This window comes from Pezoporus wallicus, unplaced genomic scaffold, assembly GCF_028554395.1.
Source record: "Pezoporus wallicus isolate ANWC-B61680 ecotype Strahan unplaced genomic scaffold, APGP_CSIRO_Pwel_v1 scaffold_6362, whole genome shotgun sequence".
Lineage (NCBI taxonomy): Eukaryota > Metazoa > Chordata > Aves > Psittaciformes > Psittacidae > Pezoporus > Pezoporus wallicus.
The window spans coordinates 9,117,862-9,140,162 of NW_026637663.1; the positions used below are offsets into that span (position 1 = coordinate 9,117,862).

General features: G+C 41.7%; 1 protein-coding gene across 1 annotated transcript in view; it reads left to right on the forward strand.

Moving 5' to 3' along the window:
* DISC1 (DISC1 scaffold protein) overlaps positions 1-22,301 on the forward strand; it is a 230,930-nt gene that overhangs the window by 163,587 nt on the left and 45,042 nt on the right. Inside the window, exon 11 of the mRNA XM_057407040.1 lies at positions 16,599-16,659. Within this exon, the coding sequence (XP_057263023.1) occupies positions 16,599-16,659 (61 nt within the window). The remainder of the gene's footprint in view (positions 1-16,598; positions 16,660-22,301) is intronic.

Consider the following 22,301-nt stretch of genomic DNA (forward strand, 5'->3'; position numbering starts at 1 on the left):
TTCACTAAAAGCCTATTTTCTGTTTCACACATCAGTTTGCACTGCAGGTAGGGTGGGATCTGTTATGCTTTTGTGTGCTGCCTTCTCCCAGAAAGCATGCCCAGTGTCTTGTGCAGGCAAATCCTTTCATCCTTCCTGCTTCATCCAGCAGGAGGTTACAGCCATCTAGCTGGACATGTTCATGGGCCTGGAAGCATTTCAGAGGTACTCGACTCAAACATCCAAATTAGTTTTCCAGTATCTCTCTTCTTTTTTTTTTTTTTTTTTAAATACTTTTCAACCTGGTTCTGCATCTATTACAGTCATTTCTTCCCAGTCTTGTCAGGAGCTTTGGTGAGTTCAGCTCCTGTATGTCCATTGGGCAGTTGCCAAACAGTGGTACAAAGAAAGGAGTTATAAATATTACTGATGAAATCCTCCTCTGTGTCACATCTATATTTGTCTTAGTGTATGAGGAATGACCAATTTTATTTGATTATGAAACCTGTCCATTGGGTGATTTATTTGTGTAAATGGAAATCCCATAATTTGGTTTAAGGTTACATGATTTTTTTAAGTCACCTATCTATTATTTCAGGTATGTTTCTGCAAAGATTAGGATGTATTTTTGAGTTAGTGTTTCTCCAATAAGCAGCTTTATAAGGCAGTTGTTTAGCTAAAATTTCAGAAGCTAACCACCAAATGATAAAGGAATGAATCTTAAGATCATCTTTGGCTGGGCAGAGGTATACTGTGCTGACTTGATGGCTTGGTAAGACTGACCTGAATTGACTAGAGGGTTTAAACCAATAAACTGACTTGACCAAAATAATTTCCTTTGGCCCTTTTTTTTTTTTTTTTACTCTAATGTAACATCCTTCAGCTTCATCGGAGTTGTAGTCTTGAGGCAGAACTTCATTAGGATACTCCTTCTCCTGTTGGGTCTGTATGCTTCTGTTCCACCAGTTTGATCCAAAGATGCTGTATCTTGTCTCTGAAGTTCATTAGCTACTTCCATAGTTGTGTGTGTGCGTGTGTGTATATATGTACATATAGTGTGTGTGTGTGTATGTATGCTGTTTGCCAAAAGGTAAGTAGTCCTACAGTACTGGTTACTGGGAACTCCCTGCCTTAGGGAGTTGTAGGCCTCCTTTCATCATTACTGAATTGTGACTTTTTGGTCTGTGGCTGTGGGCTTGGTGGTGCTACATTTATCTCAGTGGTAGAATTTAAATAGCTTTTCTGTGTTAGCTTCATTTTCATATAAGCAATATATTTTATGTTAAATTCCTAGATCCTCCAAGTCTTCCTCATACTCAACTGTTTTTTAATTTGGATGAAGAAGAAAGTGGTGTTCTGAGGAACCTCTATAGTGTTATGAGGATCCTTTATAGTGTTCTGAGGATTTTCACACCTCCTGCAAGTTAATTTTGCCTTCCTCTTTGGAACAGGCTAGCATTGCTTATCTGGCATTGGGGTCACCAGCATCAGACCACACTGCTGTGAGCTGAGGCATTCTGATTTCTCCCAGAAGCAAACCCAGGCTTCTTTTGAGAGGTACTTAGCCTGAGAAGGGAGAGGATTTCCTAGAACTTTAATCATACCCCTTATGTTTTCACCCAAACTAATGTGCTTTAGAGCTGTGCTAATTGACCTGATGTTCTGGTTTTAGATTTGTAGTAGTAACCCTCAGAGCTAATTTACACAACGTGCTTTGAACTAAACTTGGTAATGCAAATATAATGTCCTATTAGCAAACTATGAATGGTTCCTACTGGGATTTGTACAATGATTCTGAGCTCATTATTACTGTCATTCAATACTGTGGATGAGTAGAGGAAAAATAATTAAACAAAACAGTACTTTAAATCCCAAAAGGAATGTAAAATCAACAAAGTTGAAAACCCAGAAGCCTTAACTTGTGTTTAATATATGCACTCTGTTGAAAGGGTGGGGGAAGTACGGGTATGTGTTAAACTCAGCATAGCTGCCCAACCTAATTGGATGGAAAAATTGATACCCAGTGAATCATGTATTTTCCCCAAACGATTCCACATTTCTCTGAATTTAAGAACAATAATGTTACATGGGAAATAGTTTAAGAAGTATTTTCTTCTAATCCTCCTTTAAGTGTAAGTCATCTACCGAAAGTTGCCTAGGAATTTAGCTGTGTGACTCCTACTGATATGACTGGAAGTTTCATGGCAAAAATGCACAAACAGTGCTTTGAAAAAGCCTCTTGCAATCCAGCACTGTGGAAGCTTTGCTGTGTGAGCATTTCTCGCTTCTACAACTTGATCTGGTGTGAGCAGCAAAATCTATGGGAGGGCTTAAAGTTCAGAAAACCACTGAATGTTCTTCAGCTTTGCATAAACATACAGACTGGTACATGTCCAGTTCTCTTAGACTGTGGGCATTTTGGCCCAACCCTTAGAATTCAACTGGGGAAAAAAGCCACCAAAGCACCAAAGGTAGGCAAATCACTCTTAACTCTTCAACTGATATATCGGTCAGCAAGCAGAGAGGCAGCAGCTCAATTGAGCACCAGCTCAGGGTGCCCTGGAAATGGGGCTGTAATGTGCTGATAAGCTGCAGATCAGCTCAGACCAACAAGTATCCCCTTGGGCTCAGTTCTTTCATCAGCACTTTCTAACCTGCTCTTCATTATGACTTTTTTTTTTTTTCCCCTCCTATTTGACTTGATCCACTTCTCTTTCTGGCACTGCTCCAGTCTGTTCCTGGGCAGACTGTATCTCTTATACTGTTAACTGCCAAGTAATTAGACTGGGTAGCTGAGCAGGAAACCCAAGTCATCCTCTCTCTGTTCAGGCTGTGGGAGTAGTGAAAAATTTCATTCCCTAGGCATCACAGCCCCAGTTTGGTGTGGTCCAGCCTGGTGGCTTGCAGACAATTCCATCTACCTGGCTAGCTTTAGCATGAAGGAGTGATGAGAAACAGGTAGATGTTGTCTAAAAAGAATTTTGTACATTTTGGAGCAGCTTCACAATACCACTGGTGCTGTTGCTATGGGTTTTGGGGTGTCCTAAAGATTTGGATGTTGACTTTTACCAGAGTTGGACTCATATCTTTAAAACTTAAATTAAAACTTTCCAGGTGCCTCTTGAAAAAATAATTTGGGTCATGAAGATTAGATCAATTAAGGATGTGAATTCATACCTAAAGAACACTTGGTATTAGAATATGTTAAATTAAGCTATTGTACAAAGAGTCTACAGCAGCCATTGGGAAGCTATTTCAACATCACCAGAATAACCAGTAGAGTGTCCACAACCTAGCAACTTGGGAGTCCTTATTAGATTGCGCTGAAAGTTTTCTTTTCTGGCAGGAACTGAAACACTGCAAGTTCGGTATGGAGAGCAAAACCAGAAGTAAAATTCCCTGTGGTAATGAATGATTTCCAACTAAAATGAAAGAGCAAAGCTGACAAGAACCGAAAAAGAGGAATTTGAAAGACAGCGAAAAGAAAAAAGAATGGAGGAGGAAATGACACAAACAGTGGAGACTTGTGAGTCAGGCAGCTAGGTTAGTATGGCAGGCAAAATGTACAAAAAAAGAAAATCACAGTCAACAGTCAACAAAAAGTGTCAGGTCCACCAGAAATAGTTATTTTTGAGGGGTAAGAGCCACTGCATTAAAGCATTGTGCCGCTATGAAGAGCAAAACCAGTCATCCTACTTACAGTATAGCAATGCTGATGAGACTTCCCATGAAGGGCAAAGTCTTTAATTCCCTTCTTTTATGGACATTACTCAAACAGGGTTTAATTCAAATAAAAGATTTTTCTATTGATGTTGAAACTGCTTCAATCTAGAAAGAGATTTTGAACTAGTAATAAAGCTGCTTTTTCATTATCTCTGGAAGCAAAGTATGAAGTAAGTCTACCTTTCCACCCCCCCCCCCCCCCCCCCCCCCCCCGAAAAAAAGTTTATAGAGGGAGCTCAAGTATTCTATAGTTTATCCAGATAAGGGGAAGATGCAGACTTATGTCTGGCTCTGATGACAGAGGAGGGTGTCAAAGAAAAAGAGTTATGACATACAGAGCAGCATAGGTGGAAACTGCATGATAATCTGCAATATAGCAGGTTTTGTCTTCCATTGGAATGTCATTGGAATCCCTTGTTTATTGTGCAGTCAGAAGTGGTATGTGCGACTCGTTTATAAAATGTACTTTATCATTTTATGGGGAATCTTATGCCTTCATTGGGACTGCCTTAGCTTAGAGATACTAAATCTGTTGCTTTCAAGAGCTCTAGTATAATAGAGGCTTGCACTAGAAAGTTAATAAGAAAGGTAACACAGATTTTATAGTATAAGCAGTATTTTTTAAGTCAGCCATTTAAATTAATGATCCTGTCTTGAAAGTAGTTCATAAAAAGTCACACTCAACAGTGCGCACTCGTGTCTGTGACTCTGCTCTTTTGGGTGCTCAGTGTTAGTGTGGGCAGTTATTGCACATACATTCTTGCAGCTCCCATCTGTTTTGCTCAGCTGCTGTAATTTTCCCAGTTATATTTTGTATATCTGCTCCAGCTTTGTATGCTAATAGTAGAGGTCTTTAAGGTGTTGCTGCATGTTCATGGTCTAAAGCATCATGTTTACAGTGATATGTCAAGTATAGCCAAATGTTGCTGATGAGTTTCATTAAACTCATAAGCAGTTGTGAGCAGGTTGCATAGTACCAGAAGAAGGAAGCAGCAGGGCAAAGATTATTAGGGATTAAGGAAAGTAATATATTAAGGTTGTCTGTTTTATTCCTTGTGCCTGGAATGACTACAGAAAAAGGCTTTGCTCAGCTTCCCATTTTTTCGTATTTAGAAGCCCTGTAATTGTATTGCAGAAAAGATGCCTGGTATAGCTATCAGCAGACACGTAGTTTACAAAGGGCTTCTAAAAACTGCAGTGTATTGGTTTATGTGGGACACTTTGCTTATTTGTATCGCTGGGCATTGTCAGCTATTTTTCAAAACAGGAATTGATGCTTCTTTGTAGTTTGAAGACCTGTTCTAGATCCTTGGAGAGAACAGCAGTGCAAAACCACAAGTGAGTGCTTTTTGCAATTATCATTTGTAAGTACTGGTACAGGAGCTTGATGCTTTATTTGATGTCTTTTCAAGTTTGTTAAAAAATAGCTTGCAGTGTTGAATATTCCTCTTTCTGTCACTATTGCAGTATTTATTACTTCAGTATATACTTTTGAGCTCTGCTTTGCTGTCTTTAAAATAATCTGAAGGACTGATGTCTTAGCAGCCATTTGTTATACTGGATTGAAGATAAATGTTTGTCATTTTCATTTGTCAGTAGTAACATTGGCCTTGTTTTAACACTTTTTCCCCCACCTCTTTTCTTTTGCTTTTCAAAGCTCTCATGCTTTTACTCAGCTCTCCTTTTCATCTCTTTTAGTAACCAGATTCTATGGCAGCGTTTGGGAGCAAATTCCTCACTCCCTTCCCCCCCATTTTTTTTTTACTTTTTTGGGGTTTGGGTTTTTTTTCTTTTTTTTTCCTGTGCTGCACTGCTGTGTTACTGTTCCATAAGGAAGTTTTTTTGAGCACAAGCATCTTCTGCATTAAATAATTGTATTTGTTGAAGTACAAAATGTATTTTATCCTCTGGCTTTTTGTCTGTAGGTGCCTGGGTTCCTCCTAATTTGTATATCATGACTAGCCAGCATGTTGAGGTGGAGAAAAGGTAATTAGCGCTATTAAGAGCAGCATGAAATTTTGCAGAGTCCTTTTGGAGAAAAATATCTGGAGGAGTTTGAGTAATTCAAAGGAATCTTTGGCAGTCTTTCCTTTGTGACCTTGAATTGAAAAGCCAGTGGGTTACTCATTAAATATCAATTTTTGGTTGTAAAGGACTAAAACATTAGGTGTAATAGTGTCTACTTGAAACTTCATTGTAACAGCCACTGTGGGAGAACTTAAAACAGCTACTGGACGTTTTAGAAGTCTTGGTGTTGCTGACCAGGTGTCACTGTGTCTGATGGTCAGTGGATGTCATGGTTTAAACCCAGTCAGGTAACTTGTTCACTCACTCCCAGTGAGTGGTGCCGAGCTGACAACAATCGAGGTCCGTGTCCCCCCCCCCCACCGGGGTTCTCCCCCACTCCCGGAGGAACGGGGAGGAGGATCGAAAGAGTGCAACTCCCACGGGTTGAGACAAGAACAGTCCAGCAACCAATGTACACAAATCACCACCGCTACTATCAACTACAACAATGATAAGGGAAAATAACAAGGGAAGAGAATACGATACCACCGGCCAAGAAGACGAGTTCCACCCGGAAGCCCTGTGTCCTTCCGGGTAACTCCCAGTCACCCCCCACCCCGGCCATGACGTGCTGTGGTATGGAATACCTCCCTGGCTAGCCCGAGTCAGGCGCCCCATCTCTGCTTCCTCCCGGCTTCCCCTCCTCCCTGGCAGAGCATGAGCCTCACAAAGTCCTTGGTCAGGGTAAACATCACTTAGCAACAACTGAAAACATCGACTTCACCAACACTGTTCTCAGGCTGGAAGTCAAAACACAGCACTGCACCAGCTAGCACAAAGGAAAAAAAAACCAAACATGACTACTACTGCTGAACCCAGGACATTATCCACCCCTTATTCCATACCATTCACGTCGTGCTCAGATCCCACATTTTCAGTACACCATCGCTCTCCCATATATATACATCCATATACATACAGACCAAGAGGAAAAGATCATTTTCTTAGTGCATGGACCAATCCCTATAATGCTGCCGAGTCCATTCGGTCCATGATGTTCAAAGTTCATTCTCTGTTGGGATGATGGCTGGAGGGAAGTCAGGGCCATTCGCTGGTGACCTGGAGACATCTAGTTGATGGGCTATAAAAGCATTACACAGCAGGCAACGGCATACAATTGAGTTCACTGGCTGTTTTCCCCTAAAATCAAATCCCCTTGAGGTATACATCGGACTTCCCCATCTTCCTGCATTACCCACCAAGTATATCCAGGCCCCTGAGCAAAAGCAGTCCCACGAGTGGGTTTGCCTTTACCTGAAGCAGGAATAACCCAGACTGTCTTCCCCAGCAAATTCTTCATATGCACCACGGGAACTTTGTCCCCCTCTACAATATGTAAAAGTTCTGACTGGGCTGGGCCGGCCCTGTTGGCAGATCCTCTGGTGTTGACCAACCAGGTGGCCTTTGGTAAGTGTGTATCCCAATGCTTGAAAGTTCCCCCACCCATAGCTCTCAGTGTAGTTTTTAACAGCCCATTGTACCGTTCGATTTTCCCAGAGGCTGGTGCGTGGTAGGGGATGTGATATACCCACTCAATGCCATGCTCTTTGGCCCAAATATCTATAAGGTTATTCCGGAAATGAGTCCCAATGTCTGACTCAGTTCTCTCTGGGGTGCCGTGTCGCCACAAAATCTGTTTCTCAAGGCCCAGGATAGTGTTCCGGGCAGTGGCATGGGGCACAGCGTATGTTTCCAGCCACCCGGTGGTTGCTTCCACCATGGTAAGCACATGGCGCTTGCCTTGGTGGGTTGGTGGCAATGTGATATAGTCAATCTGCCAGGCCTCCCCATATTTATACTTCAACCATCGTCCTCCATACCAAAGAGGCTTTAACCGCTTGGCTTGTTTAATTGCAGCACATGTTTCACACTCATGAATAACCTGGGCAATAGTGTCCATTGTTAAGTCCACCCCTCGATCACGGGCCCACCTGTATGTTGCATCTCTGCCCTGATGGCCTGAAGTGTCATGGGCCCACCGGGCCAAAAATAATTCACCTTTATGTTGCCAATCTAAGTCCATCTGAGCCACTTCAATCTTAGCCGCTTTATTCACTTGTTGGCTGTTCTGGTGTTCCTCAGTAGCCCGACTCTTGGGTACATGGGCATCTACATGACGTACCTTCACCACCAGGTTCTGCACCCGGGCAGCAATATCTTTCCACAGTGCAGCAGCCCAGATGGGTTTACCTCTGCGTTGCCAGTTGCTCTGTTTCCATTGCTTCAACCACCCCCACAGGGCATTTGCCACCATCCATGAGTCAGTATAGAGATAAAGTACTGGCCACTTTTCTCGTTCAGCAATGTCCAGGGCCAGCTGGATGGCTTTCACCTCGGCAAACTGACTCGATTCACCCTCTCCTTCAGCAGTTTCTGCAACTTGTCGTCCAGGACTCCATACAGCTGCCTTCCATCTCCGATGCTTTCCCACAATACGGCAAGAGCCATCAGTAAACAAGGCATACTGCTTTTCACTTTCTGACAGTTTATTATATGGTGGGGCCTCTTCAGCGCGCACCACCTCCTCCTCTGGTGACATTCCGAAATCTTTGCCCTCTGGCCAGTCCATGATGACTTCTAGAATGCCTGGACGACTGGGATTTCCTATTCGAGTTCGTTGTGTAATTAGTGCAGCCCTACTGCAGACTACTACTGCTGAACCCAGGACAGTGGATCATCCCTATTAGCCACAAGGTATCCCGTTAAAAGCTGAATCACGATTTCTCTTGTTGCACAGTTTGTCTCCTCAGCCAAAAGAAGTTTGAACTGTTCCTTCTTTTCATAATATAGGCATTAGGTGTTGTCAGTTATTGTCATGGGGCTTAGCTCCTGCATAAAGCCTGATGGTCTGTTTGTCTTGGAAAGCTACGTAAAGGGCTCGTTCTGTTCTTGGCTTTGTGGGTTGTTGGGGTGGGTTTTTTTGTGTGTGTTTTTTTTTTTTTTTAATCTAACAGTGTTAAAATGAATCTTACTTTCAGGAAAATCTTATGGCAATTTGAGGAAAAGGGTTGAACTCTCTTGGTGCCTATGCACATATTGAGTCTTGTTGCCTTTTTAGCCTGTATAATGGCTTCCAGATGATCTCCTGTGATTGCTGACAGTCCACAGGGGGCAGGTGGATACTTGGCTTTCCTTGATGTTTAGGCTTTGCTTTGCAAGGATAAATGAGTAAAAATAAAAGGGTTTTTTTCTGGGGGGGTCTGAACAGATGGTCAGCAGAGGATTGAAGTAATAAGTAGCAAACTGTCAGAGAGGAAAGCCAGGTAAAAGAAAATGTGAAGAAAATGTAAGCAGATTGTTTGCTCTCCCTCAGCCTTCTGCTTCATTTCTCCCTAGTTGCACAGTGAAGAATGGAAGGGAAATAGGAATGGAAAGGGAAAGGAAAATTTCCTCATGTTTTTTGGAGAGGATATGGTAATTTCAATGCTAAGGTGTGTTGATAAACTGTTGTGTAATGTTCTATGTAAACAGTAACTTGGGTGACTGCAGAGAAGCTAGCAAAACAGGAGGATCTTACCCATGGAATGGGATGGGAGAGTAAAACTCAGCCCTTGCTTTGCCTGTAGGAGAATCTAGGAGGCTCTGCCCCTAAGAATTTCTCAGTGCGGATGTCCAGCATCCTTCCAGAAACTGGTGCTGTGCAGTCACTCTGGAGCTAAGAATTGTGCATGGTTCTTCATCTTTCTAAATAAAGTAGAACTTGTCTGTCATGAAGAAGACCTTTCAGGGGAAGTTGGCTTATTTATGTCAGCAGTTTAAAGCAGAGATACAGTTTGGGTTTGAGTTCAGATTTTTTTGCAGTAAAATGGAGAATGTTACCATCCGGTACCAGACGTATGAAGTAGTAGGAATGGTTTTCTCTAGGTCTGCAACCAATTTAAAGCTTCATTTGGTGCACACCAAACATCTGCAGCTTTTGAATCATTTATGGAAATGTAACAAAACCTGTGATAAGAGTTTCTGCACCTGGCCTGTGGTACCTCAGAGGTGGTGTGTGCAAGAGAGACATTTAAGATAGAACTCCTGGAGGCTGATCCCAGACCCATGGCTGGACAGGTGGGTGGTCTTGTGCTAATTACTTGATAACCCTCACTAGGCTTTATATAGTCTCCATAAGTACCAAGGCAGGTCTACTATCATGTAACATCAGTGCTCTGTTCTCTGCTGGGCCAACATTTCACCTACCGCCCCTTTAATTTAGAAGCAGTGTGCTTGCTTTAATGCTGTGTAATAAAACAATTTGTAACATTTCAGCTGATTTTTCTTTAAAAGGTAGATTATTTACTGAAAGTATTTAGAAAGTAATTTGCCTCCTTCCGCTCCTGTCTCCCATATCTAGCACAGGAGGAACCACTGTGTGTCAGGCTAGCCAGGTTTTGCAGAAATGGGAAAGCAGCCTTAGAAACCTTGTGAAAGTATGGTAATTCTTTTCAATTTTGGCAATTTAGTCATCACAGAACTTGAAGGGTTACCTGTCTCTTTGGATGAAATGTAGCACATACAATGAAGAAGCTTCAGGAGGTAAATTCCTGGAATGTCTGTTTCTCAAATGTGCCTTTTAATTCAGGGTGGTTCCCCCTCCCCACTCGTCTGCTCTGCAAACCTTTTATGCCATGCTCAGAGAGACAGAATTGTAAGTTGTTACAGGCAGAGCTGCTGGCGCCGCCTGTCATTTCTCTTTACAAGATCTAGCTTTCTAGGGTTTTATTTCTTTGTCAAACTTCTGTTCATGCTGGGATTTTCTGTAGCTTGTATCTGCCCTGACATCTACCTTGAGGGCAGGATGTGGCTTCTCTTTAAAATCAGTATTTCTATATACTATATATGTTTACCTATAATTTTTTACAAAGGCAAGGTATCACTTGACTCATTGCAGGCTCAAATTCACTTTTGCAGCAAGGCTTAAAAATTAAGCAAGCTGTAAATATGTAAAGAGCCTTGTAGGCAGAGACACAAATGGAGCATGTTCTTCACTATGTGCTTTGTGCATGCTCTGCTATGTGTAAATCACTGTCATCTCTCCAAATGAGTTGGTTCTTGGCGTTTCTGGTGTGTCCTGAAGAGAGGAAACTGATTGCCTTGGGTATAGCATTGCCCACCCACTCCCAGCATGTCTAGAGGTTAGACTGTATGCTTCCTCCTGTTCAGGATGTACCCATGTACTTGACAGAAAGTTAACAGCAGACCTTCTGTGTCGACAACCCCAAAGGGAAATTCCTGAGGAAGATGAATTGTTCACTCTGTACTTTTCTGCTTTTCCTGTTTCAGTGCATTGTAAGAGGGAAAATGTTATGCTGTCCCGTGCTCTGCCAATTTTGTATTTCTTTATTACTCTTCATATATTTTTATTTCATATATTTTTATTACTTCCCTCAGCAAAGATGAAGGGTATGAAGTGGCAGTATACTGTGAGATTTTAAGCACAAGAGAGAGCAAAGTGTTTGAAGACACTGATGCTTGAGCTAGAACCTTTAATTGTTTGTTTCTGTATATCAGAAGAGTTGTCCTATGATATCAGAGCAGTTGACAACAAGTGCTGGAGAGACAACTGAAGCTGATGGCAGAAATACTCATATGGTCAAGGGGCAACATAGTGCCTCTCTCTGAAAGCAGTGGAGTGGTATTTGACAATAGATCCATGAAAGCCCTCTGTCCTCTTGGAATGGGATTATGGTAAGGTCAACATTAGCAAATCACCCAGCAGTTGCTGCAGACTCTGCTCTATCCAGAGGGATTCAGGCTGTTTAGCAGCCCCACATAGTACAGCCCTGCTGCATTCATACAACTCAGTCCCTGCAGAACTGCTGTGTTAGAGCTACCCACTGGTGGTATGTCACTGCAAAGCACTGCTTTACATTTGTGTGACAGGACAGTCAGTATCCTGCTCTCCAAGCCACTTGTTTTTAGAAGGAGGAAGAAAGCCTGTGGTTGTGTTATGAAATCATTTCCAATTAGGTAGATGGTATCTTCAACTCCATCAGGTAAGTTTGGGTTGTCTTTACATGTGTGGCTTTCATTTCATAGATGTTCAGTACTGATTTTAGTCTTTCCACTTCACTTTTATGTAGTGTTCCTATTCACAGAACAGCCAATCTGTTTAGATGACTCCTAAGTTTTGGCCCCTTCCTTTCTGGTGGCAGTAATTTCCTGAGGCAATTTTTGTGCTCTTCTGCAATGGTATTTAGAAGATTATCACATTCCTTATAACAAACCATAATTGCTGGAAGAGATGGGCTGTAGCCACGTATCTCAGTATTTACTTCAGTACTAGAAGGCAGTCAGTAAACCTGCGTAGAATATGGTGGCTTGACTTAACCCAGAATTTTAGCTCTAATTATTCGAGTATTTGCATGTCTTTATTGAGGCATCTATTTCCTTTTCTTTAATCCTGGCCTTTTTTGTTCTTTTTAATCAACTTCCCTGGAAGTAATGCACTGGAGAGAGGCTGTTCTTCTTTATGCAGAGCTCATTCTTTGGGTTTTTCTTCTTTCTGTCTGCAAGATGCAAAATGCCTTACAATCCTGTAATCTAAGCTCTTGTTATTGGGGCTTGGTAAATCAGTTTGACATCTAGTTGAGTATCTGAGATGTCATCATTGAAGTTTGACTGTCTTTTCAAGTTAACTTTTAAATATATCGAAGCCATTCTGCAGTTTTTCAGACTTCAACTTCACACATTAACAAAGCACATCTTCCATGACAGGAAACATCAGATATTTTCAACTAATCATGTTCAGGTTTTGCATTTTTCTTAGTGTTAATAATAATTTCTGCATTTAAAAACTGTATAGTGACAGGACAAGCAACCTGTCAACCTTGTTCACTCTTAATCCTGCATTCAAGAGTTTATCATAGGTGAATCAATGCATATCCATCCGTTACTTCTATTTTTACATTATCGTTAAGAGCGAAATCTCATCTTAGATCATTAAATCATACAAAAATCTCACTGAAGCCAGTGGGAGTTTTGCTTTACCTGACTATTAAAGTATTTGAGAAGGAATGTAATGCTTGTGGATTGGAGAGGCTAATTGTGTAAGCTTCAGGTTTGTTCTGAGGGCAGGTAATGTCTGGCAGTATTTTTTGTGCTGGGTCTGCATCTGCTAGCAGCCATTGTGGCTGTTCCAGCCTTTGATTTTGTGTAAAAATATGTGTCACTGTTCACAGAACCATAGAATGGCTCACCCCCACTCTTCACCTACAAACAACCCCCCTCTCCCCCCAAAAAAACCAGCCAACAAAAACAAAAAAAAGGCCTTTTAGAATCAAAAGCAAGAAGTTAACTTTGGATTTGCATCTCTGGGTCTTAGGGTGTGGGTTGCTTGTCTGGTAGTGAACTACAGACTTGTGGGCTAGCACTTAAAAACTGCTGTGATATTGGCTACCAGTCTTTTGAGGCCCTTTATTCTTCTGAGGTGCCAAGCTCTTACATCCCTACACCTGGAGCTTCCATATGGACACTGGGTTCAAGGTGTCTTCAGTCAGATACTCAGTTTTACAAAGTTTTTGAAAACATTGATCATAGAATCCAAAGCATATGTCATGGTCCATAGATCTTTGTAAGCTCAATTTGTGAGGACCAAGATTGGAGAACAAAAATGATGATATACTTCCATGTGCAGGCTCAAATAGTAATAGAGGTATCATTACGCTGGTGGGGCTGCTTTTAGATGAGAAACATCACATGATGTTATTTTAGAAGAACACTATGTAGGTTAATTGTTGTAAGATGCTTACACAGCTTCTAAAATGGCAGATTTATGCTCTGTAACAACCAAACGGACATGCCAGGAGCTCACCATTGCCCCTCAGCTCCATCTGGCCAGGAGTGCTTCCAAGACTGGACTTTTCCTGCTGCTGTAAGGAGGAACAAAAATATATACTAAAATAAGAGAAAGAAGTGCTGAATCACTTTTTTTCAATTAAGGCTTCATAAAAAAGTCTTTTTAATCTTAGTAAATGCCCTGGTGTCTGATTTTCTGTATTTATACTTATTTTAATGCCTCCTCTTAAGGCCGATAAGAGCTAAGCATGTAAATTCCCAGAGAACTGATGAAAAAAAGCAATCCCCTTCACTTAAATGTAAAAATAAACCATTTGGCATGTTTATGCAGAAAAGAGTCTCATAAATTATTGCAGGTTTTTTTTTCCCCTCTGTCATCTAGTACTTTCTTAGCTAGGTTGAAGGCATGCACAGCTTTCTGCTTGCATTTTTTTTCTTTGAAGTGATGGTGAATATATTCATTAATTTAGAACAAAAAATCTGCTAATTTGTTACTTGTCTTCTGTTTCAAATGGATGATCTAAAAGGGTGAAAGTACTTCTTTATTTGGTGCAGTGGTACTTGCAGTTTGTTGTGAGGGAAATAATCTCTCTAAGATTTTTAAGCAGTGTTTTCCTTCAACAAAATCTCTAGGTCACAGCTTGTCCAATTACATGCAGAAGAAGGCAAGGAGACAGAGCTAGTCTGGGGAGCTTTCTTTTTCAGCAGCAAAGTTTGCATTTCTTTTAATGTAGTTAAAACATTTGACAGGAGAGAGTAGAGTTTAGTGATGTGAGGTGATTTCCAAATGAGTGTTAGCTTTTTACTGACCTACTTTTGACTAGTGGTGTATTCTTGTCCGTTACTTTTTGTCATTGAATAATGCTGATATATTAAGCTGTGTGCTTCAAGGGCATTGTAGAATTGCATGTAGGGGCACGACTGAACTGTGAAAGTGCGAATTACTCTATCAGATCATACCCAATTAAAAAGTGACAAGCACAGCAGGAACAATTGAAAGCAAGGTTTATCTTTCATGTAACATAAGAAGTCACTATATCGGTTAGAAACAAAGTGAGTGTGAAACAGATTCTCCACCTCTTCTCATCCCTCTTCAAAAATTAATAATATCTGCTGACTTTATTATCCAAAAGAATAAGCTCCTGAGTTGAAACAGCTCATGTTGAAGGATATTATGACAATAGCAAGCGAAGGGGAAGTACAGCAGCCATACACCTTTAAGCTATCTGCTATCAAAGCATGCACTGGCCCTCAGGTCAGCACGTTGGGGACTGACTGATAGGGAGTTTGGAAAAAGTGATGGTATTTTATATAAAGCTGTAGTGTGTCATTAAAGGAAAGCTTGCAGTCTTGCAGGCTCTCCACAGTTCCACAGGAAGCGTAGGAATAAAAGCATGGTAAAGAAACAGAGAACTTCTGGTAAGTCCTGTAGTCATTAGAGAACTGCTACAAACTGAGGAAACTTTTTTAGTCTCCAGTGCCATTATCCTTATGTAACCTTTTGCATAACATTCATCAGCACTCTTCTCACGGTGAGATGGGTCTGTGAATATACAAATGAATGCAGTTGTCTATGTAAAATACAATCTTCCAGAATCCTGCTGGCTCAAGATGTGTTGCAGAACCTATTCTGACAGTGAACCTGGATTAAGGATGTTACAACATTGTGGTGCTTTCCAGAGTACTAGGGTTGTGGTGTTTTATTTTGGTTGGTTGGTTGGTTGCTTTTGTCATCATTTGTAGGGTTTTGGGGATGTTGCTATTCTGATAAAATCTCTTGCAAATTAAATACCCTCCCCCTCCAAGTAAATTACCTTTGCAAAATGTGTCCTATATATGCTATTAGGATGCAGACTGCTTAAGTGATGTGTAACTGCTGTGTGACCAGGTAAATACCACTGTCTGCAGACAGTTGATGTTAGGTTGACCCTGATGCTCACTGCTAATGGTAATACCCATGCGGCTTCATTTAGTGAAATCCTCTGTGTGTATGTGTGTGTGAACAGAACTTTAGCACAGCTGATTTGGTTAATGCTGAGTTTTCAGATTAGGCTTTAGTGTGTGACATTTTATTTTGTGCTGGGAAAAAAAAAAAGAGCGAGGACAGGGGAGTGAGAAATATGAAGTACTTGATATGTGTAAAATGTGCTTGGAGGTATTATTGTATTGTAGGGAAGACAGGGGGAGACGGATGGTTACATTGACAGGGTACCTCATCCATGTAGCAAGCTTTGCCCGTCAAAACAGTGATGGTCTGTAGAATGCATTTTTATGTAAAATGAATGTTTAACTGATGTACAACGAGTTAAGAGTTTAAAACTGACCAACTGGTTTATAATCTCTTACTAGACTAGGAGTTGGCAAGCAGCTATTAGGGAGGGAAAAAAAGTTATCGTAATGTGAAAAGAGTTAATTCTCTAAAAGCCTCCTGTTTCCTGGAGGGGATTTACCTTTTCCCCCACTCATACCCACGATGGAGGACCAAGTGTCATCCAGAGGAATGGCTTTATTGTTGTGTGTTATGATGAGTGGTTTATTGGAGTTTCTTCTGAGAGAAGTAGTAGGGACTCATGCAGGCAGTATCTAGGTACCCAGTTTAAAAACAAACAAACCAACCCAAAATGCCAAACCACAAATCCCATCACAAATCCTAAAACAATCTTTAGCAGTAACTCTTTCTATTCTATGCTGTTTTGGTTCTATCAAAAGAAGTTTGATACAAGATTCGTAACATTCGAAAGGACTCTTGTGCGTGGACTGACAAATTAGTTAAGCTTCCTTGCTTCTCCTGATGGTAAAGGGGAGGACCTAGGTGTGTGGGATTTACAAGATATATTAAGGCAGTACGGATACAATAGACTGTCAAGAAAAACAGGGAGAAGACACCCACACTGCAATTTGAATATGGAAAAGATTAATGGAATTACAGTTTCAAAGTGATATATATATATATATATATATATATAAATAAAACCTGTGGATAAGAAATGAGTTGGTTAAAAACTGTACAGTTATACCATTACCTAACTTTAACTTTTATTTTCCAGTCACCAGTGTAAAAGAAAATGCTGAAAAATATATGGAGATACTGGAGGATAAACTGCATAGGTAAGGATGATTATTATGGAAACATTTGTAAGCTTAAAAATTCTTGTTAATACAGCACTGATATGCATAAAAGTGTTCAAGTATGTTTTGTAACTTGTGTTAGTATAATACAAAAACTGGTTCAAAGCTGTAAACCCTGTAAGCGTTATTGTTAAGATCTCTGTGGCTGTGCTCAGCAGCTTTGCCACCAGCCTGCCAGTGGATGCAGGTAAAAGAAAAATCACTGTGTTCTCAAGTGTGTAGGACTGCTCTGAAGCAGTGGTAGGATGGCCGGAGAAAAGGGAGCTCATGTATGGTTGGTGTGCATTGCTCAAGCTCTGGTCGGATGGCCGGAGAAAAAGGATCACACATATGGTTGGTGTGCATTGCTCCAGCTCTGCCTGCAGGTGCTTTAATTGGTAGTGTGAGCTCTTGAACACCCAGAAGCCCTGAAGTATTTGGGATGTGACAGCTGGTTGAAAAATCACTCATCTGTTCTTATGCAAAACCCAGCTCTGAGCAGAGCCAAGGAATCCCATACTAGAATTCTGGGCATCTTTAACAAGTAATGAGTCTTTATATAACAGTTTTGAAAGGATGCCATTTTGGGTGATTGTGGAAAACAAATAGAAACCAAGACAACAATGGAGATATTTTAAGAACTGAATCCTAATGCAGAATTTGCTTATTTTCATGCCTTTTCTTTTTTTGCCTGCTGCCTTTTTTTCCTTTTTTTTTTTTTTTTTGTCCCCAAATGCTAGCATTTGCATTTCTTTCTCTTACTGTGTGAAAGGGACTCTAGATCACCCCTTAAATTTTAGGCTACTCCTTGAAATAGGCTTAGCAAATGTTGCAGTGCTGTTATAATGAATATTTTACATTAGTGGATTTTGCCTTGTTGACCTCATTATTTTTGGCTGTATATTTATAAAAAGAGGTTTCTAGATATTTAGATTTAATCACTCATACTTTTGAATATGGAAGTATTTATTTTGCATAACTCTTAAATTTAAAAGCAATTTAGTGCTAAGTGAAAAATGATGGAAACAGACCTCAAGATCAAGTTGAGTGACTGTGTGCTGCCTAACCCCCTCTTAATATCATTTTACTTCAGGACATAGTTTAGCGGTGAGCTTGGCAGTCCTGGGATAATGGTTGGACTTCATGATCTTAGAGGTGTTTTCCAACCTAGCCAATTCTATGGTTCTATGTACCCCAATCCATAAGCGTAAGACAAGTCTTAAGAACATTCTGAGGGTTGTTGTTTTGAAAACCATACTCTTTATTAAATATAATATTAAAATTAATGTTTTAATAGTAAAATCTAATGTATAACAACATGTATTGATGCTTCTAGTCTGCAGAGATTCAATTGACTTATCAGGCTTCCAGAAACAAGAGAATTTCTCTGTAACTGTTAAATACTTGGAGAATCTGTATGTTTTCCCACCACCACCACCTTCCAAAGATTCAGTAGATAGACTCTGCAGCTGTTACTTGTTTTAATTTATTTATGCCTTTTTGTGTGATTTTTGGGTTGTCTACCTGGACTTTTCTGCAGTAGTATTTTGTATTAATACACATTTTTGTGTATCTTGATAGGTGTTGTTAATGACCTTGCAGCATGTTTTTTTCCACTCTTCCTGCTATTTCTGGGAGACATTTCCATGCTGAACTGCTGGTATTCATCCTGCTTCTGTGAAAAGTATCTTTTCAGGGGAAGGATTAAAAGTTAAACCCTCTTTTTGGCACTGCTTTATATTTTGGAACCATATTTTGATGAACAGTAGATGACCATTTCAAAGTTCCCTTAGAAGATGAAAGAATTGTCAAATATTGTAATATAATTTGTTGCTTTTGTATGCAAGGGTTGCCTTTCTGAATACCCCATAGACCTGGGCCTCAGTCTAGGTTCTCTATTGCAACCAGGCTTCAAAGGTTTGCTGTTAAGTGTTCATCCAGCCTTTGCTGAGGACACAAATGCACGAAGTCAAAGTGTATCACTGCAGCTGTACATGCAGTTCAAGATGCAGTTCAGGGCTCGCCATCAGCTTCTGTAACAGACTGTTGTGGTGTTGCCAGGATTTCTAAAATTTTTCATCCTTCTCTTAAGAATTAAAAATAAATAATAAAAAGCCCCAAACAGCACCCCCCCAACAACAATGAAACCCCCTAAAACTCACCAAATAAACCCAAACCAAACTCCTCAAAAACCCACTGCAGTGCTGGCCAAGATCCCAGATGGTGAAGATTGAGTCCTGTAACAGCGTGACAGTTTTTCAATATGTTCAGATGCTATTATTCTAAAAATAGTTTATCCCAAGTAATTAAGGGAAGAGAATTTCTTTTAATATTGGTGGAAAGAGAAAATCTCTGATATTTTTGACAAAAAGAAGTCTCTAAGATATTCCATCATTAAAATCCCTTTGTATTTATGCTAATAGATTTGTCATAGCTACTTGTTTTTTAAAGGTTCTTTGGACTTCAAGTAATTAACTACACCTGCTATACAGCTTGAGTAATTAAAAAAAGTAAGCAAGAGCTCAAGAGGCTTCCTCCCCTTACAGAAATAACTTGAGAAACTGTTTCTTTTTGTTTGGTCTTCATATAGGTGCCCAGATTACTCCTTTCACAGAATCACAGAATCCTAAGGGTTGGAAGGGACCTCAAAAGATCATCTAGTCCAACCCTCCTGCAAGAGCAGGGTAACCTAGAGTACATCACACAGGAACTTGTCCAGGCGGGCCTTGAGTCTCCAACGTAGGAGACTCCACAACCCCCCTGGGCAACCTGTTCCAGTGCTCTGTCACTCTCACAGTAAAGAGATTTTTCCTGATGTTCACATGGAACCTCCTATGCTCCAGTTTACACCCATTGCCCCTTGTCCTATCACTGGACATCACTGAAAAACCCTAGCTCCATCATCCTGACACTCACCCTTTACATATTTGTAAACATTGATGAGGTCACCCCTCAGTCTCCTCCAAGCTAAAGAGTCCCAGCTCCCTCAGCCTCTCCTCATAAGGGAGATGTTCCACTCCCTTAATCATCTTTGTAGCTCTGCGCTGGAATCTTTCAAGCAATTCCCTGTCCTTCTTGAACTGAGGGGCCCAGAACTGGACACAATATTCCAGATGCAGCCTCACCAAGGCAGAGTAGAGGGGGAGGAGAACCTCTCTTGACCTACTAACCACACCCTTTCTAATGCACCCTAGGATGCCATTGGCCTTCTTGGCCACAAGGGCACATTGCTGGCTCATGGTCATCCTCCTATCCACCAGGTCCCTTTCCCCTTCGCTACTGTCCTGCAGGTCAGCCCCCAACCTGTACTGGTACATGGGGTTGTTCTTCCCCAGATGCAAGACTCTACATTCACCCTTGTTGAATTTCATCAAGTTCCTCTCTGCCCACCTCTCCAGCCTGTCCAGGTCTCGCTGAATGGCAACGCAGCCCTCTGGTGTGTCAGCCACTCCTCCCAGTTTAGTATCATCAGCAAACCTGCTGAGGGTGCATTCAGTTCCCTCATCCAGGTTGTTGATGAAAATATTAAACAGCACTGGTCCCAGCACCGACCCCTGAGGGACTCCACTAGTCACAGACCTCCAGATAGATTCTGCCCCATTGACCACAACTCTCTGCCTTCTTCCTTTTGACCAGTTCTTGATCCACCTCACTACCTGATCATCAAGCCCACACTTCCTTAGCTTATCTATGAGGATGCTGTGGGAGACAGTATCAAATGCCTTACTGAAATCAAGAAAAAACACATCTACCACTCTACCATCATCCATCCACCTAGTTGCCTGCTCATAGAAGGCTATAAGGTTGGTCAAACATGACTTCCATTTGGTAAAGCCATGTTGGCTGCTCTTAATGACCCCCTCATCCTTGATATGCCTAGAGATGGTGTCAAGAATAAGTTGTTCCATCACCTTTCCAGGGATGGAGGTAAGGCTGACCGGTCTATAATTACCCGGGTCCTCCTTCTTGCCCTTCTTACAGACTGGCGTGACATTTGCCATCCTCCAATCCTCAGGCACCTCTCCTGTTTCCCACGACTTACCAAAGATGATGGAGAGTGGCTCAGCAATGACGTCCGCCAGCTCCCTCGGCACCCATGGGTGTATTCCATCCGGACCCATCGATTTATAGATGTCCAGATTACTTAACTGATCCCTGACCCAATCCTCATCCACCAAAGCAAACTCCTCCTTTATCCTGACTCCTTCTGGGGCTATAGGAATCTGGGTCCCCCCGGGGAGAGTCTGCAGGAGTAAAGACAGAGGCAAAGAAGGCATTCAACACCTCTGCCTTCTTTATATCCTCTGTCTCCAGGGCACCCACCTCATTCAGCAGTGGGCCTATATTGCTTCTTGTGTTAGTTTTATTCGCTATGTGTTTGAAGAAGCCCTTTCTATTGTCCTTGACCCGACTTGCCAGATTAAGTTCCAAGGAGGCCTTAAGTGTCCTAATTGCTTCCCTACATCCTCTAACAGCTGTCCTATATCCCTTCCAAGTGGCCAGCCCCTCCTTCCATAATCCATAGATTCTCTTTTTCCATATGAGTTTGCCCAGCAGTTCCTTGTTTAACCATGCTGGTCTCCTGGCTCCCCTACTTGACTTCCTACTCACTGGGACACTCTGATCCTGAGCTTTGAAGAAGTGGTTCTTGAATGCTGACCAACTGTCTTGAGCCCCTTTACCACCTAGTACCCTTTGCCACGATACTTCCCTTAGCAATTGATTGAAGAGGCCAAAGTTTGCCCTTTGGAAATCCAGAAATGTGGCCTTGCTACGTATTCTATTCCTCCCACACAAGATCCTAAACTCCACCATCTCATGGTCACTGCAGCCCAGGCTGCCATTGACCGTCACTTCAACCAGACCCTCCTTGTTGGTGAGTACCAGATCCATCAGTGCCCCTCTCCTAGTTGGTTCATCCACCATTTGCATTAAGAAGTTATCATCAATGCACTGGAGGAACCTAGACTGTGAATAACTGGCTGTGTAAGTCTTCCAGCAAATATCGGGGTAGTTAAAAACCCCCATAAGGACCAAGACATGTAGTCGTGAGGCTGCTTTCAATTGCCTGTAGAAAGCCTCATCAACTCCTTTGTCCTGATCAGGAGGTCTATAATAGACCTCCACAACTGTGCCACCCATACCAGCCTGTCCCTTAATTCGCGCCCACAGACTTTCCACTTGCTCCTCATCTGCCCCTGGACAGAACTCAATACATTCTAGTCTCTCTCTCACATAAAGAGCAACTCCACCACCTTGCTTTGCTGATCTATCTTTCCTAAAAAGGACATAGCCATCCATGACCACATTCCAGTCATGTGAGCTGTCCCACCATGTCTCTGTAATTGCCACCAGGTCATAACCATTAGACTGCACACAGACTTCTAACTCCTCCTGTTTATTCCCCATGCTGCGTGCATTGGTGTACAGGCATTTCAGGGAGCGAGCAGAGCACGCTAGTGGCACCCTTGGGAGGCAGGAGGCCTTCTGGTCTTCGCTCATACTAGAACATTGCCCCACTAGTTCAAACCCAGCTACAACCCCCTCGCACTTTGAATCTAACCTAAAGCTCTGTGAGTGAGCTCTACTAACTCTTGCCCAGGTACCCTTTTTCCCCTGCAGAACAGGGTCTAAACAACTAC